This window comes from Armigeres subalbatus, chromosome 2 (assembly GCF_024139115.2).
Source record: "Armigeres subalbatus isolate Guangzhou_Male chromosome 2, GZ_Asu_2, whole genome shotgun sequence".
Classification (NCBI taxonomy): domain Eukaryota; kingdom Metazoa; phylum Arthropoda; class Insecta; order Diptera; family Culicidae; genus Armigeres; species Armigeres subalbatus.
The window spans coordinates 212,269,689-212,285,884 of NC_085140.1; the positions used below are offsets into that span (position 1 = coordinate 212,269,689).

Here is a 16,196-nt window from a genome sequence, read left to right on the forward strand (position 1 = left end):
AATTAGTTCTAGTTATTCAGACCATAATAGCTGGTACTCACCGATATACCCTATTCCCTGTTCTATCTCATCCATCCGACACCTAGTCACCAACCGCGAAGCTTCCGTCACAAAACGGTCTACATAGTTCTGACATCGCTCCCAGTGGTGGATTGGGACATCTCCAACATTGCAGATGTAGCAAAGGGCGGTCATTGGAGAATGCAGAAACAAGGTGAACAGAGATCCATGATGTTGCAAATCTACAATAGAGACAAGCATGTCATCATAACAAATCTGTTGACGATGAAAACACGAAGTTGCTTACTCATTCCTTGAAAGTTCGCAGGAACATCTTGGGGTGACATCAATATCACAAGTGGCTGACCAAAATACCTGCAAAAACATTTAAATTGGTGTAAATGTAACTGATAATTATTAAGTAATAATGCCTTTGATGAGATCAGATACTGATGAGAAAAATACTTGAAAGAGGTCAAAATAACACTCTGAAAATAGATCCCATTTATGGCGTAAATTGCAGCTATTGCAGAAAAAATCCTAGGGGAATCCTTACGAAGTACTAGTTTCAAGGAATTAACGGGAGATTGAGATGAGATGGAACCTTCTACAAAGGTTGATCTACCATAAGGTCACCCCATAAATCAACAACTAATGGTGATAACGATCGCCAACAGCAACAGTGTGAAAGAATATTGACGTTGGGTCTTGAGCATCCGAAGTTATTACAGTTGAGACTTCAATTGCTGATGCTCTGTGACTCGGTCGCAGTGGCTAAATGGGAGTGTAATGCACTCGAGAAGAAACACAAGCAGGTCGAGAAACGGCTATCCCTTATAGCCCAAAATAACAAAACTGGCGAAATGCGAACAAATCTTGCTTAACTTTCAAAAGGACCTAAGTAACATTATTTTCATGAATTAATTTGAGTACTGCAATCAAAAGCTTTCACATTGGTGTGTTGATTCCGCTATTCAAATTAATTCATGACTAAAATGTTACTTAGGACCTTTTGAAAAGTTAAGCGAGAAATAGTCTCAATCTTGATCCCAATTTAAACCAAAAAGTCAGCATTAGCAAAGCAATCAAACCATGTTGTGGCCACAAAGCAACCTATGGATCGCTAGGATGACAATAGTTCATTGATTAATGCTGGCAATCTTTGGGGCCCCATACACGCTCCGGCATGTTGTATAACTTTGACTCTGACTCCAGGAAATTTGGTTCGGTTGAAGTAAAGTCAGACCGTCTGTGGGCAAGTTGTACGACCGTTGGACAGTACAACTTGCCCACAGACGGTCCGACTTTTACTCCGACCGAAACCAAATTTCAAGGAGGGGAGTCAAAGTTATACAACATGTCGGAACGTGTATGGGGACCCTTTAAGTATGACAATATAAAATCATATAAACAATAACTTTTCCCATATTTATTTCCATACAAACTTCAAACGCTATGCGGAAAGGCACCAACCAATCGGGTCTAAATTTTGCACAGTTGTTTGGAACATGGTATCGTAAAATAATTGATTTAATAAATTAAATACCATGATGCAAAACACTACTGACTACACTATAGAGATGAGTGACGTTTAACGCTCGCACACTAATGTGGAATTCGTCATGTGTAAAAACATGTTTGTTTTCCTTCTGCTCATAACCTCAAAAATGATCGGGTCATCACAATGATTTCAAAAGGGTCAAAAAATATATGGAAATATACTCATTTTTACCCAATCTTTGCTGAGTTGCACCATCTAGGAGTGTTTGTTTTCCTTTTATCGCCACTCACACATTCGGACGTGAGAATCTCAATGGGCTACGAAATGGTGAGTTGACATCCGGGAAGGGGCGCCTAACATAGCTCTGGTCCTCAAAAGTTCCAATACTCACGCTTCCACGGGTCTTCCGATGACAATAGACCGCCAGCTAAGGGTTGCGTACTTAGCTGGTAGTGTAGCTTGGACACTGTTGTTCTTCTGACATCAGCTAGAGTGAGAGGGTGCGTCCTGTGGGGTCTGCCTAGGATGTGGTGGAGTTCGACAGTGGGCTCGGTTGAACTTCTATAAAAAGCTGCATGTGTCCCCAAGCAGGCCCTATCAAAGCGACCGTACTAGCGACCGCACTAGCGTAGTCCTGGTGTTGGGTGGACTTTAAACAAATTTAACCCGACTGACCGAGCGTCTGTTCACCAAGGAAGTGCGGCTCCAACAGCGTCTGTTCTGGCATCCAGCGGCTGAGTATGAAATGCTATTCCCCGGAAGCTATACCTAAGATGGCAGCCCCATCCCTGTGGATAGGGAACCTTGGGCCAACAACCTACTGTTCCCGAAACATCAATTTATTCGAGAATCCGATGATGAAAGAATACGGACTGATTTTACGGCGACGACTCTTAGCGCGAAACAACGGACACGAATAGGAACATGGAACGTTTTAACCCTAGCCCAGCAGGGTAAATTGGCACAACTTGCCAATGAGGCACGCCGCATGAAGCTTGTTGCCAGATTTAGAACACGGGTCCGAAACCTTACTATAATCCAATGTTATGCGCCAACCGATGCTGCCGATCTGCAAGACAAAGAGAACTTCTACAGTCAACTCAATGCCGTCGTAGATAGAATACCGAAGGGTGATATCAAGATCTGTTTGGGCGACTTCAATGCGAAGATCGGATCCGACAACTCGAACCATGAGCGCATTATGGGACGCCATGGCATCGGAGAAATGAGCGAAAACGGAGAGCTGTTCGCAGAATTTTGTGGTAATGACGACATGGTGAACGGAGGATCGCTCTTTCCTCATCGACCGGTTCACAAGGCCACGTGGGTCTCCCGTGACGGCTTTACAGAAAATCAAATCGACCACATCTGCATCAGCCGAAAATGGATACGGAGCCTACTTGGTGTACGGAATAAACGTAGGGCCGATATCGCGTCTGATCATCACATCCTCATCGGCGAAATACGCCTGAGCATTGCGCGGATTTGTCGGCAGGAGGAAAGAGTTGGACGACGATTTAACAACACACGCCGACTGGAAGATTTCACGGTGAAACGGTCCTTCGTTGAAGAACTGGAGACGCGTGCTGCAGATATTCCGGAAGGTGGCAGCGTGGAAGACCAATGGACCGCCATCAAGAATGCCTTCATCGTCATCAGCGAGAGCAATCTGGGCGAACTGCACACCCAGAAAAAAACAATGGATCACCGATGAGACCTGGAGGAAGATAGAGGAGCGAAGAGAAGCCAAAGCCGCGATAGAGCGATCAAAAACCAGAGGGGCCACAGTCTTAGCCCGTCAACGATATGCGGCTCTTGAGAAGGAAGTAAAACGCTCATGTCGACGGGACAAGCGAGCGTGGGCAGACTCTCTAGCGAGCCGCCGCAACCGGGGACATTCGCCTCCTCTACGATATCTCACGACGCTTAAGCGGGGCGAAGATGAATGCAATGATGCCTCGGAGAGACGCGAATGATCAGTTATTGACCGACCCAACTGACCAGCTGAAACGCTGGTTCGAGCACTTCGAACAACTTTTTCAAGTGCCAGTCAGGCCATCACCACCTCGGCAAGATCTGTCTAGGATCCAACGTATAACACGCGTCAATACCGAAGCTTCATCACTGCTAGAGATTCAAACAGCCATCCAAAGCATGAAATCGAATAAAGCCCCAGGGGTCGACCGCATATCAGCCGAGATGCTCAAAGCTGACCCCATGACATCCGCTCAACTACTGCATCGTCTATTTCATAATATCTGGGACATCGCAACTTTTCCGGTCGACTGGATGCAAGGTATCTTAGTGAAGGTGTCCAAAAAGGGTGACCTGACTTTATGCGATAACTGGTGAGGCATTATGTTGCGGTGTACCGTTCTCAAAGTTCTATGCAAAATTATCCTAACCCGGATTCAGGAGAAGATCGATGCAACTCTCTGGCGGCAGCAGGCCGGATTCCGTGCCGGAGGATCCTGTTTGGACCATATTGTCACGCTCCGCATCATACTGGAGCAGGTCAACGAATTCCAAGAGTCCCTTTACTTGGATTCATTGACTACGAAAAAGCTTTCGACCGTCTCAATCACGAGAATACATGGGGCGCCCTGAGACGCAAGGGGGTTCCTGAGAAAATCATCGGCCTCATCGAAGCACAGTACGAGGCCTTCTCGTGTAGAGTGGTGCACAATGGGGTCATGTCCGACCCTATCCGGGTCGTAGCTGGTGTGAGGCAAGGATTAAGAAAGCAAGGGCTGCCTTTGCGAGTTTAAGAAATATCTGGAAAAACAGGCAGATAAGTGAACGCACCAAAATACGAATTTTCAACTCTAACGTGAAATCAGTGCTGTTATACGCTAGCGAAACATGGTGTGTATCAGTGGAGAACACTCAACGGCTGCAGGTGTTCATTAACAGATGCCTGCGGTATATAATTCGGGCCTGGTGGCCTCACAACTGGATGTCAAACAACGAACTCCATCGTCGTTGTCACCAGAGGCTGATAGCAACAGAAATTCGGGATCGGAAGTATGGCTGGGTTGGCCACACTCTACGTAGGGGCGGAAACGAAATCTGTAAACAAGCATTAGACTGGAACAGCGGGACATCGCAGCAGAGGCTCATGGCGGCGAAGCCTCAATAAAGAAATAATAGAAGTCGACCGAGATCTAACCTGGCAACAGGTTGTAGCGATAGCCAGGCAACGCTCAGGATGGAGATCTTTCAAGTCGGCCCTTTGCACCACCGGAGGTGTACAGGATCCATAAGTAAGTAAGTAAGTATACACTATACTGACTATACTATACAACTGGTGTAAATTGCACTTCAATCCAAGTCAATAGAGGTTGGGTGTTAAGACCTATTCTAGAAGTATTTATTATTTATTATTATAGTATACATCAACAGGCTTGTTACTGCCCTAATGATATTTAATTTAAACGCATTAAAACAAGTAATTCAAGAACACGAACAAATCTCTCATAGTCAAAGTCAAGTGATTAACGTGAACGATACAAAACAGAAATAAAAAATTTTAAAAAATAAAAAGCTATCACAAGTTCTGGGCGTTAAAAACAAAATTTCACGTGAGAGATGGAAGTCAAAAACTGATGCCACACGATTGAAATTTCGTTGCAAGCCAATTATTGCGCTTGCCAGTCCATAATTTGTTCTACGATACGGTGGTCGTAACGAAATATTATTTCGCAGCATCCGTGGCCTGACATTCAGATCGATGAGTTTGAGAATGGTCTCACAATCTGTTCTAACTTGGAGAACATCGGCGATGGTCAAAGCTCTGGAAACATTTCTTCGCACTCTAATGGTTTCAAGTTCAATCAAGCAACAGCGGCTCTCGTAGCTGGGAATTCGAAGAGGGTCTCTCCAAGGCAGCCTTCGGAGCGCAAAACAAGGAAACCAACGCTGAATCGATTCCATGCGTTTCTCGCCGTTATTATAAAACATACTCCAAAATGCAGAGCAGTATACTAATGTGGATCGTGTTAGCGAACAATAGAGCGATTTCAGGCAATGAATGTCAGTGAAATCTTTCGCAATTCTGAAAATGGCTCCAAGAGCTCTAGATGCCTTATCGACGATGTAAGAAATATGATGTTTATAGCTCAACTGCTTATCCAAAATAACTCCCAAATCTTTCACATGTAGAACACGCTCGATCTTCGTACCTTGCAGTGCATAATCGTAAATAATCGGCTGCCTCTTTCGCGAAAACGTAATGACGGAGCATTTCTCCGGGTTGCTAACCATACAGTTCAAACTGCACTAGTTAACCACAGCGTCTAGTTATTTTTGCAGAGTCAGACAGTCCGCTATTGATCCAATCAGTATACATTTTACATATACAGTATATATTTTAAGGTCATCAGCGAATGATAACTTTGGTGTTTCAGAAGCAAAATGTACGTCATTAAAATACAGAAAGAAAATCAATGGTCCTAAGTGGCTACCCTTTTGGAATGCCGGACGTCGCATAGAAAGTAGATGACATACAATCACCTACGACAACTAAGTAGGAATGGAACCATTCGCGAAGATTGCCGCTGACACCCAGCCTGTCCAGTTTGGCGATAGTAATAGCATGATTAACTTTATCGAAAGCAGCAGAAAGATCGGTGTAAACAACGTCAGTTTGAGTCCGTTCAGTCATACTATCAGTGATGTACGATGTCAAGCACAGTAGATTTGTCGTAGTCGAGCGCCCAGCATAAAACCACATAAAACCCATGTTGGTCCGAGCAAATGATCTGTTTACAGAGGTTTACAGTACGAAAGCATCGGATCAAACACCACCAGCTTAAAAACTTTTGATGCGGCACATAGCGAAGTTATACCTCGATAGTTGTTAATCGATGTGCTTCAGTAAAGGTGTGGGCCAAAGTCCTCTATGTCTGTATTAGTCGAAAAAATAACGTAAACATTGCCACCCACAGTGGGTGGGCGGAATGAAACGTCACGTCTGTTATAAAAATTGTACTGAGTATGCCAGACGTGACGTCACATTCGGCCACCTTCGGCCATCTTCGGCAACCCAGCTGAGAGTTTCGCTCTCAAAAGAGCAAATTTTCGTTAAACAAATACTACTTTGGGGTTTGGCCCACACCTGTAGTAAAGCACATCGGTTGTTAATGTCACGCTTACTTCCTTTCTTTAGACAGGGTACATCTGTGGCGACTTCCAACACAATAGAAACGTACCACTTGAGAAAGAGAAAGTCTGAAAATGTGTTGAAGTGGTGAGAGAAGACTGTCGGAGTGTTTCTTGAGCAGCGATGAAGGAATTCCGTCAGGTCCTGAATTGAACGATGTTTTTAATCACGAAATCGCATCTAAAATTGTCGCATCAGTTAGGTCGATGTTACTAATCGCTCGATTAGACAATGGGACATTTTCTGCAGCAAGTGATATACGGTCAGCAGATAATTCCTCGTCCGAAAACACACTGGCAAACTTGGAACTGAAGAAGTTGCAGATTTCTTGTTGTGACGAAGCGGTGACACCGTTAAAGATCATGGAGGATGGTAATCCGGACTCCTTACGCTGCTCACGTATGTCCGTACACGAATTAGCAGCAAACAATCTACATGTACACGTTTCAGCAGCTCACTAGATCATTAACGGTACTGGCCAAGTCCTTACAGTCAGATGGAGTACCCTTACTTTCATCCGTTACCATAGATATTGATTTGGGACTAATCACTATCTCTTAGATGGAACAATGCACATTGTTTATATTTAATTTTTCATACAGTTCAATTCGCTTTTAATTCGTTATTCTTTGATTCGTGCGTTGTCCATGTATGTTCTTCTTCTTATTGGCATTACATCCCCACACTGTGCAGAGCCGCCTCGCAGCTCTGTGGCATATGAAAACTGAGGAGAATCGCGTTATGGACGACCGAACGAACGCGCAGTACTCTGTACTTATTAGCCCGATAGCTACAGCAAACTATGGTTCATTTCATTTATTTAGTTAACATCTAAACAGATAACACTGAATCAACAATTTGACGCCACAATGCACGGTTCGAGGCCGCATCTCTCCATCCTCGGATACGCCCCACGCTCGCCAAGTCGTTCTGCACCTGGTCTGCCCATCTCGCTCGCTGCGCTCCACGCCGTCTCGTACCTGCCGGATCGGAAGCGAACACCATCTTTGCAGGGTTGCTGTCCGGCATTCTTGCAACATGTCCTGCCCATCGTACCCTTCCGGCTTTAGCGACCTTCTGGATACTGGGTTCGCCTTAGAGTTGGGCGAGCTCATGGTTCATTCTTCGCCGCCACACACCGTCTTCTTGCACACCGCCAAAGATTGTCCTAAGCACCCGTCTCTCGAATACTCCGAGTGCTTGCAAGTCCTCCTCGAGCATTGTCCATGTTTCATGTCCGTAGAGGACAACCGGTCTTATTAACGTCTTGTACATGACACATTTGGTGCGGGGCGAATCTTTTCGACCGCAGTTTCTTCTGGAGCCCGTAGTAGGCCCGACTTCCACAGATGATGCGTCTTCGTATTTCACGACTGACGTTGTTGTCAGCCGTTAGCAAGGATCCGAGGTAGACGAATTCCTCGACCACCTCGAAGGTATCCCCGTCTATCGTAACACTACTTCCCAGGCGGGCCCTGTCGCGCTCGGTTCCGCCCACAAGCATGTACTTTGTCTGTGACGCATTCACCACCAGTCCAACTTTTGTTGCTTCACGTTTCAGGCGGGTGTACAGTTCTGCCACCTTTGCAAATGTTCGGCCGACAATGTCCATGTCATCCGCGAAGCAAATAAATTGACTGGATCTGTTGAAAATCGTACCCCGGCTGTTACACCCGGCTATCCGCATGACACCTTCTAGCGCAATGTTGAACAACAGGCACGAAAGTCCATCACCTTGTCTTAGTCCCCGGTGCGATTCGAACGAACTGGAGTGTTCGCCCGAAATCTTCACACAGTTTTGCACACCATCCACCGTTGCTTTGATCAGTCTGGTAAGCTTCCCAGGGAAGCTGTTCTCGTCCATAATTTTCCATAGCTCTATGCGGTCTTTACTGTCGTATGCCGCCTTGAAATCAACGAACAGATGGTGCGTTGGGACCTGGTATTCACGGCATTTTTGAAGGATTTGCCGTACAGTAAAGATCTGGTCCGTTGTCGAGTGGCCGTCAACGAAGCCGGCTTGATAACTTCCCACGAACTCGTTCACTAATGGTGACAGACGACGGAAGATGATCTGGGATATCACTTTGTAGGCGGCATTAAGGATGGTGATCGCTCGAAAGTTCTCACACTCCAGTTTGTCGCCTTTCTTGTAGATGGGGCATATAACCCCTTCCTTCCACTCCTCCGGTAGCTGTTCGGTTTCCCAGATTCTGACTATCAGTTTGTGCAGGCAAGTGGCCAGCTTTTCCGGGCCCATCTTGATGAGCTCAGCTCCGATACCATCCTTACCAGCGGCTTTGTTGGTCTTTAGCTGTTGAATGGCATCCTTAACTTCCCTCAAGGTAGGGCTGGTTGGCTTCCATCGTCCGCTGAACTGACGTAGTCATCTCCTCCGCTGCCTTGACTTTCACTGCCTGTACTCTCAGCGCCATTCAGATGTTCCTCGTAGTGCTGCTTCCACCTTTCGATCACCACACGTTCGTCCGTCAAGATGCTCCCATCCTTATCCCGGCACATTTCGGCTCGCGGCACGAAGCCTTTGCGGGATGCGTTGAGCTTCTGATAGAATTTGCGTGTATCTTGAGAACGGCACAGCTGTTCCATCTCCTCGCACTCCGCTTCTTCCAGACGGCGTTTCTTCTCCTGAAAAAGACGGGTCTGCTGTCTCCGCTTCCGTCTATAACGCTCCACGTTCTGCCGGGTACCTTGCTGCAGCGCGACCGCCTGCGCTGCGTCCTTCTCCTCCAGAATCTGTCTGCACTCTTCGTCGAACCAATCGTTCCGTCGACTTCGACCCATATACCCGACGTTGTTCTCCGCTGCGTCGTTAATGGCTGCTTTGACTGTATTCCAGCAGTCCTCAAGAGGGGCCCCATCGAGCTCACCCTCTTCCGGCAACGCTGCCTCGAGATGCTGCGCGTATGCAGTGGCGACATCAGGTTGTTTCAGTCACTCTAGGTCGTACCGCGGCGGTCGTCGGTACCGAACATTGTTGATGACGGATAGTTTTGGGCGCAGTTTAACCATCACCAGATAGTGTTCAGAGTCGATGTTAGCGCCACGATATGTCCTGACGTCGATAATGTCGGATTTGTGATTCTGTCTGCAGTGGTGATCTCCAGGTGTACCGATACGGGAGGCTGTGTTGGAAGTAGGTGCTGCGAATGGCCATATTCTTGGAGGCGGCGAAATCAATTAGTCGTAGGCCGTTTTCGTTCGTCAGCCGGTGAGCGCTGAACTTTCCAGTAGTCGGTCTAAACTCCTCCTCTTGGCCAACCTGAGCGTTCAAATCTCCTATGATGATTTTGACGTCGTGGCTTGGGCAGTTGTCGTACTCACGTTCCAGCTGCGCGTAGAATGCGTCCTTATCATCATCAGTGCTTCCGGAGTGTGGGCTATGGACGTTGATTATGCTGAAGTTGAAGAACTGGCCTTTGATCCTCAACCTGCACATTCTTTCATTGATCGGCCACCACCCGATCACGCGCCTTTGCAAATCGCCCATCACTATGAAAGCTGTTCCCAGCTCGTGTGTGTTGCCGCAGCTCTGGTAGATGGTATGATTACCTCTAAACGTTCGCACCATTGATCCCTTCCAACAAACCTCCTGCAGCGCTACGATGCTGAATCCACGGTCCTTGAGCACATCGGCGAGTATGCGTGTGCTCCCGATGAAGTTGAGAGATTTGCAGTTCCACGAACCGAGTTTCCAATCGCTAGTCCCTTTTCGTCGCAGTGGTCTTCGCCGATGGTTCCGGTCCGTACTCACTTCTTGATTGTTCGTTGCTTATGATTTTTAAAGGCTGGCTTGCAGGGCCTGACACCAAACCCCCTAAATTTCCGGAGGACCATTCCTCCTTATTTCCGGTGGACCATGGTGCACAGTTTCACTTAGAGTCCCTCGCTGGCACTCGGACGATGATCAGCCCCTAACATGGAGAACAGACGCTGTTGTGAGCCGATCCTGACATGGAGAACAGACGCTTAATAAGATTTGCACCTCCGGAGAGGAGCAGACCCCCCCTTCCCTGTCAGCATACGACCATAGTTTCCACCGGGGTTGGTTACCCGATCTTCCCTAAGGTTGCTCGTATCCCGGCCAGCACCGCGGGGAGGTAGGGATAGGAATTGCTGGGTAAGAGGCTAAGGACCGCGAGATGGGGTCTATTTTATTCCTTCAGGTACGCGAAGTACCAATGGTACGCTTTACCCAGCATTTGCCGTGCCAGCAAACTATGGTAGATCGCGCTTGTTTCGACCGGAGCAAGGCGCAATACATGCGCACGAGCCACCGACACCAAATAGATATTTAATTATTTTTCGACGAATAAAACACGCACAACACTTAGGGGGAATGACGGCTTTGGCAGGTTTTGTTCTATTATTGGCAGGGGTTTTTTTATGACTGACTAGGCTCAAATTTGGCCTAAACATTCTTTGCATATCAAAGAATATTGTGGCCAAATTTCATAAAATTCGGTCGACAAAAACCCCCCTGACAATAATAGAACAAAACCTGCCAAAGCCGTCTTTCCCCCTATGTCAAATTCTTTTTCAAACCTGGGTCAGTGCCAACCCGAACCCTGAATAAAAAAAAACATTTTCAGTTCCATCTGTCATTGGATATGGTGGTGTTCGTGACATCGTGTTTGTTTTGATTCGAAACATATGATCACCATACCGGACTTTACCGGTGCACTGGCAGTTTGTGGGCCACAACGAATCAGATCATGATAAAAACGATCAAGTACGCGCTCTGGTTTTCGCGAATTACGAAATCCATCAAAATGTCCATCTTACATTGGAATTACCTTGGTATATGCTGGAACACAAACGAGTTATCCGAATCTATTATTATAAACAGTGGTCTCCGTGTGTATGGATACAGGTCTCCCGGGTAGAGACAATGTGGTTCTTTATAGCCGGCACTAGACTTTCCCCTCACTGCCAGTCCTCCGTCGACTGCATCGCGTTTAACGCTCGTCGCTAGTCCACCTAACTCGTAACCGTCTGAAATGGAAACGGTAGTCCCCCTTAGAAACCATCCAACTGAAAACCGTAAGCGAACTTACAATCCTGCGGATGCTTCGTAGTCGAGAAGCAACCATCGGCAGACATATACAGCAAAAGTGCTCCACCAGGCGGTAGTTCTTTGAATCCACTCGACAGAAACACCATGAGCTGACTGAGCGAAGGTTTGTAGAGCAGATATTTATGTGGGTTGTCACGCATTCCTCGTCGATCACCATTTTCCACGTAACCTGTTGGGAAGATTCCATTAGCAACTACTTGAGGTTGGTGTTGAGAAAATGTTCTACGTACCTTTGGACCCAGGGACTCCATACGGGGGCATCCTGCTGGCAGCAGGACTCGCATCATGTGGCCCTCCATGCGTGACCATCGGATGACCAGCCATAGGATGCATCGATTCAGTTGGTTCCCTTTCCAGTGTTTGAAGCATTCTGTAGACAGTTGAACATTAAAACACATTATCTACGCTAAATTTTTATGTGAATCGCGTAACTTACCTGAACATATCCATCGTCAGCTCGGAGAACTTGGCCTGCTCGCAAGCGGACCCCACTATCAGTATCTCCTGCAGGCTGAGGGTCATGTGTGGCGTCCTCTCGCAGGGCGGCGTCGTTAGGGGGCTTAACCTAGAACCAGAACCACTATCGGTCAACACACGTGGAGTCACTCTATTCTACAACGAAAGACGAATGGCCCGTGCTTTCGAATATCGGTGAACTCCATGGTGTATGACTGTGTGTGAGAGTGAATGTCTGCGTTCGGGAGTGTTGGAGTGTTCGTGTTCTGTGCTGAATGCATATGAAAGTCGTGTATGATTGTTGCTATCGAATGGGTGCATGAGCAAACATGAAATCGTGACACAGTGAAAAATAGAGATGAGCATTTAGGTATGACACAAGGCACAAGGAAAATCAAGCTTCATCCAGTGATTGAAATAATGAAAGAAGATCGTAAAAACGATGTTTGATTATTTTCGGAAAAGAAAGATATTCTATGTAAGTAATCGAGCATTAACAAAACGCTGTAAACACAATGTTCTGAATAAAAAGATCTTTGGCGTAACTAGCCCAAATATATAAAACAGGTTTAACACCCCTTCCATCCGTTTTCGTCATTTTGATTTGTTTGTTAGACGTTCAAGAGAGCCTTATTCTACGCTCGAAATAATTGTAAAATAATTCAGAATTGCATGAAAACATAGGTAGATATTTAATTATTTTGTATCTTGTTTCGCATGTAAAATTTAAATTTTATCTTGATGATCGTGTTCCTGGATTCGTTAAAAAGTTAAAATTTAAGCGAATCTTTGCAATAAATTCGTAATTAGGGTAATTTGCCAAATGTTGAACGGCTAATTTCTTCGCCTATTGTTGAACGCATGGGCATTTCTTATGGGAGTTCAACAATAGGCAACAAAATTAGCCGTTCAACATTTGGCGGTTTCCCCTACCAAGATTCTGCATTTAAATGACTCAGTAATGGAAATGAATAAATCACTTTATTCATTAAAACGTACACTGGGAAGCGAACGGAACCAAAAAGTGGAATATGATGTCCATACTGCAAAGAAATGTAAGTTGATTGAAAACTGTGTATTGAACAATATTGTTATAATACTTTATAAATGACGAACTTCTTCTTTTTCTATGGCTCTACATTCCTACTGGAACTTGACCTGATTTTCAACTTCAGTATTCTATTTCCTCAGTTATTAATTGAAAGCTTTTCTTTGTATCTCTTTGTATGTACGTCCGATTACGGACATAAACCATTATTGAGTATTGCACTCATTATTTTAAATACATTCTTAACTAGTAGAATTGCTGCGAAAACAAAACAAAATAATCCATCAGCTAGGAGGCTTAGTACATAGTTTAAAAGTGAACGAAATTATTTAGCTTGGCTTGACTAACTGTGTATTCGTTACTGGTGATTGCCCGAGAAACTTAAAATCTCTCGGACTCGTTCTGACATTAAATTCCTGCCATGAAATACCGACGAAAAAATTCTGTTGGACTTCAGCGTCCCAGAGCTACCTTTCGGTTCTAATTCGAAATCAATACCCTTCCTAAATTGGCAAACTTAGCGCCTCCATTCTGGCTAGCGTCGTGCCGTTTGAGCTCTTATCTTTGGCTCATCAGACCATTAGAGGAACCCAAAGGAAGCGTTGCGAAAACAAAAGGGCTCTATTTTATTCTCCTCCCGCTCCCTTTGTATTCCTTCGATGATCTTGGAAATCGCATTGTAGGTGGAATTTGGGATGGTGACCGCTCGAAATTTCTTATTCCCGGATTCTTACTATCAGTCTGCGTAGAAAAGTTACCAGCTTTTCAGGACCATTCTTGACGAGATCAGCTCCGATACCATACTTACTAGAGTGGGGCGTCATGGTCAATTTTTCAAATCAAAGGTTTTTCGAGACTATTCAGGGTCCCAAACAACTGTGTAGAATTAAAGCCCAATTGGTTTCTTCCTCGCTTTCCGCATCGCGTTTGAAGTTTGTATGAAAATTAATATGGGAAAACATGATTTTTTGCATTTTTACTTTTAGAGGTTTCGGTTTATCGTTAACCAAGCGACACATTGTGTTAAAGTATAACCCGAAGGATGCCGAAAACTTTGCTGAAGAAGGTTCTGTTCCCGAAGGTAACCACAATTTTAATAGTAGCCAATTAATTTTTGACAACGCTTAAACTAGAATTTTATTTCATGTTAATTATCAGTTCATCTACACATTACAATTATGGAAGTGGTTTCCTTTTGCCTTTACAATCAACCGTAGGTTGCCCGGTAGTGCTGGCAGAAACATTGATTTCTTCCATATAGTTCGAACAGTTAATCTTCGAAGCGTTATAACATTTTTTGTAGACGTTCCAGAAACGTACCTTCTTCAGCAAAGTGTTTCGGCATCTTTCAGCCTATATGCTAACGTGATGACTGATGAGTCACGTGATTGACGATAAATTGAAGCCGGCTTGGAGCAGAAAAGCAAAAAAGAACGTTTTCCCATATGAATTTCAAACGCCTTGCGGAAAGCGGGGACACAACCAATCGAGCTCATCTTTTGCACAGTCGATTAGGGTCTTAAAACGATTCCGAAAAACCTTGATTTTACTTGATTAGATGATGTTTACGTTTTTCCATTTAACTGCGCCCCACTCTAATACTTACACACTGCTTATAAATCTTGAGAGGTTCGATGGTATGCTCATCTTTCCTCACTTTCCTTTTTTTTATCTATCGTAATATATTCCCTTTTTTTGGCTATGTCATTATGGCGTATCGCTATTGGAAAAAAGCGCCATTGTTTGACTAACAGCCTTCCCCCAACACGGGTCAGCTTTTCGAATGAAAAGCACCACCGAATTGGGATTTGTTCTACCAAACCTCAAGTGGTTCTATAAGGTGAGAATCCTTGGTGAAGGTTCCTTGGTGAAGCTCCTTCGAAAAATTGCCGAACAACGACATAACAGATGCGCCGATCCTCCTTTTTTATGTCACAGAAGCGACACAGATTATTTTGAAGTTTCCCTATAAGCACAGACAAACAGACATAACACATTGAACATTTACTCATCAAATTCATCGTCGTTCAAACACTAACGACATCTGTTGATTTCAGTTAGTTGGGCAAATCACGAACCAGATGGCGAACGATGCGCGCGCCACGAGTGATCGATTGGCCAACTAATGATTATTTGAATTGACCAGTGAATCAGTGAACGATGGAAATTTGTCGAGTGTTATGTCTGTTTGTCTGTGCTATAAGCTTCAAATGGTATCGACTCGGACAATTATATGCAATGAGACCCGTATAAGTGCTTAGGTCTATTTTAGATAAATTTAAAATGTTGCGAATCATGGAAACATTTGGAGTTATAAAGCGTTTCGATTGCCTGGCTTTGGTTGTGTTCAAGGTTGTGTTCCTAAAATTGGTTTCTATTTTCATAGGTTCCCATACCTTCCGCTCCATATGAAGAGAAGAAGTTGGCAGGCTGCAAAAAGGTTCCAGTCCTGCAAACCGACTTGATGATCCGAGTCTAGTCAGCATATATGCTTCTTCATTACCATCTATTCTACAGTGTCCTGGAACATGATATAGATTGACTTGGTTGCGACAAGAGAATTTTTGGAGTGCATGATGCCGACTTTAGAGCATTTAAAGCTGCTTGGCTGTCGGACATTATGTATATATTTGAGTGTCTGTATTTTCTACGCAAACATATTACAGAACACTCTAGAATTGCGTGATCTTCGCTTTGAATGCGGATGGCCAACTTCCCATGGGAATCAATATGTCTATCCCAGGACCAGTTACTCCTGATCCCACTTAGTTTTTCAATTTTGAACCGTCAGTATAAAACGTAATTGATCCTGAGCGAAGTTTCGATCCTCCATTTAATCATGTATTGCGCCAAGAATCAATTACTTTGAACAGTCGATGAAAATTGTACTTTTCACCATACAGTCTTCAGTGTTTATTACTAGGGAATTAATACT

At 44.8% G+C, this 16,196-nt stretch overlaps 1 protein-coding gene across 4 annotated transcripts in view; it reads right to left on the minus strand.

Annotated features, from left to right (window-relative positions):
• LOC134211595 (protein SCAI) overlaps nt 1-16,196 on the minus strand; it is a 69,721-nt gene that overhangs the window by 4,322 nt on the left and 49,203 nt on the right. For 3 of the 4 annotated variants that reach the window (XR_009979049.1, XR_009979048.1, XM_062688607.1), the window contains exons 5-10: nt 12,194-12,337; nt 11,988-12,127; nt 11,738-11,926; nt 11,477-11,675; nt 308-375; nt 42-242 (exon numbers count right to left, since the gene is read on the minus strand). Coding sequence is in view for 2 of the 4 variants with exons in the window: in XM_062688607.1 (XP_062544591.1) it covers nt 42-242; nt 308-375; nt 11,477-11,675; nt 11,738-11,926; nt 11,988-12,127; nt 12,194-12,337 (941 nt within the window). In the remaining 2 variants the exon portion in view is untranslated. The remainder of the gene's footprint in view (nt 1-41; nt 243-307; nt 376-11,476; nt 11,676-11,737; nt 11,927-11,987; nt 12,128-12,193; nt 12,338-16,196) is intronic. The other variant, XM_062688608.1, reaches the window with a different exon arrangement.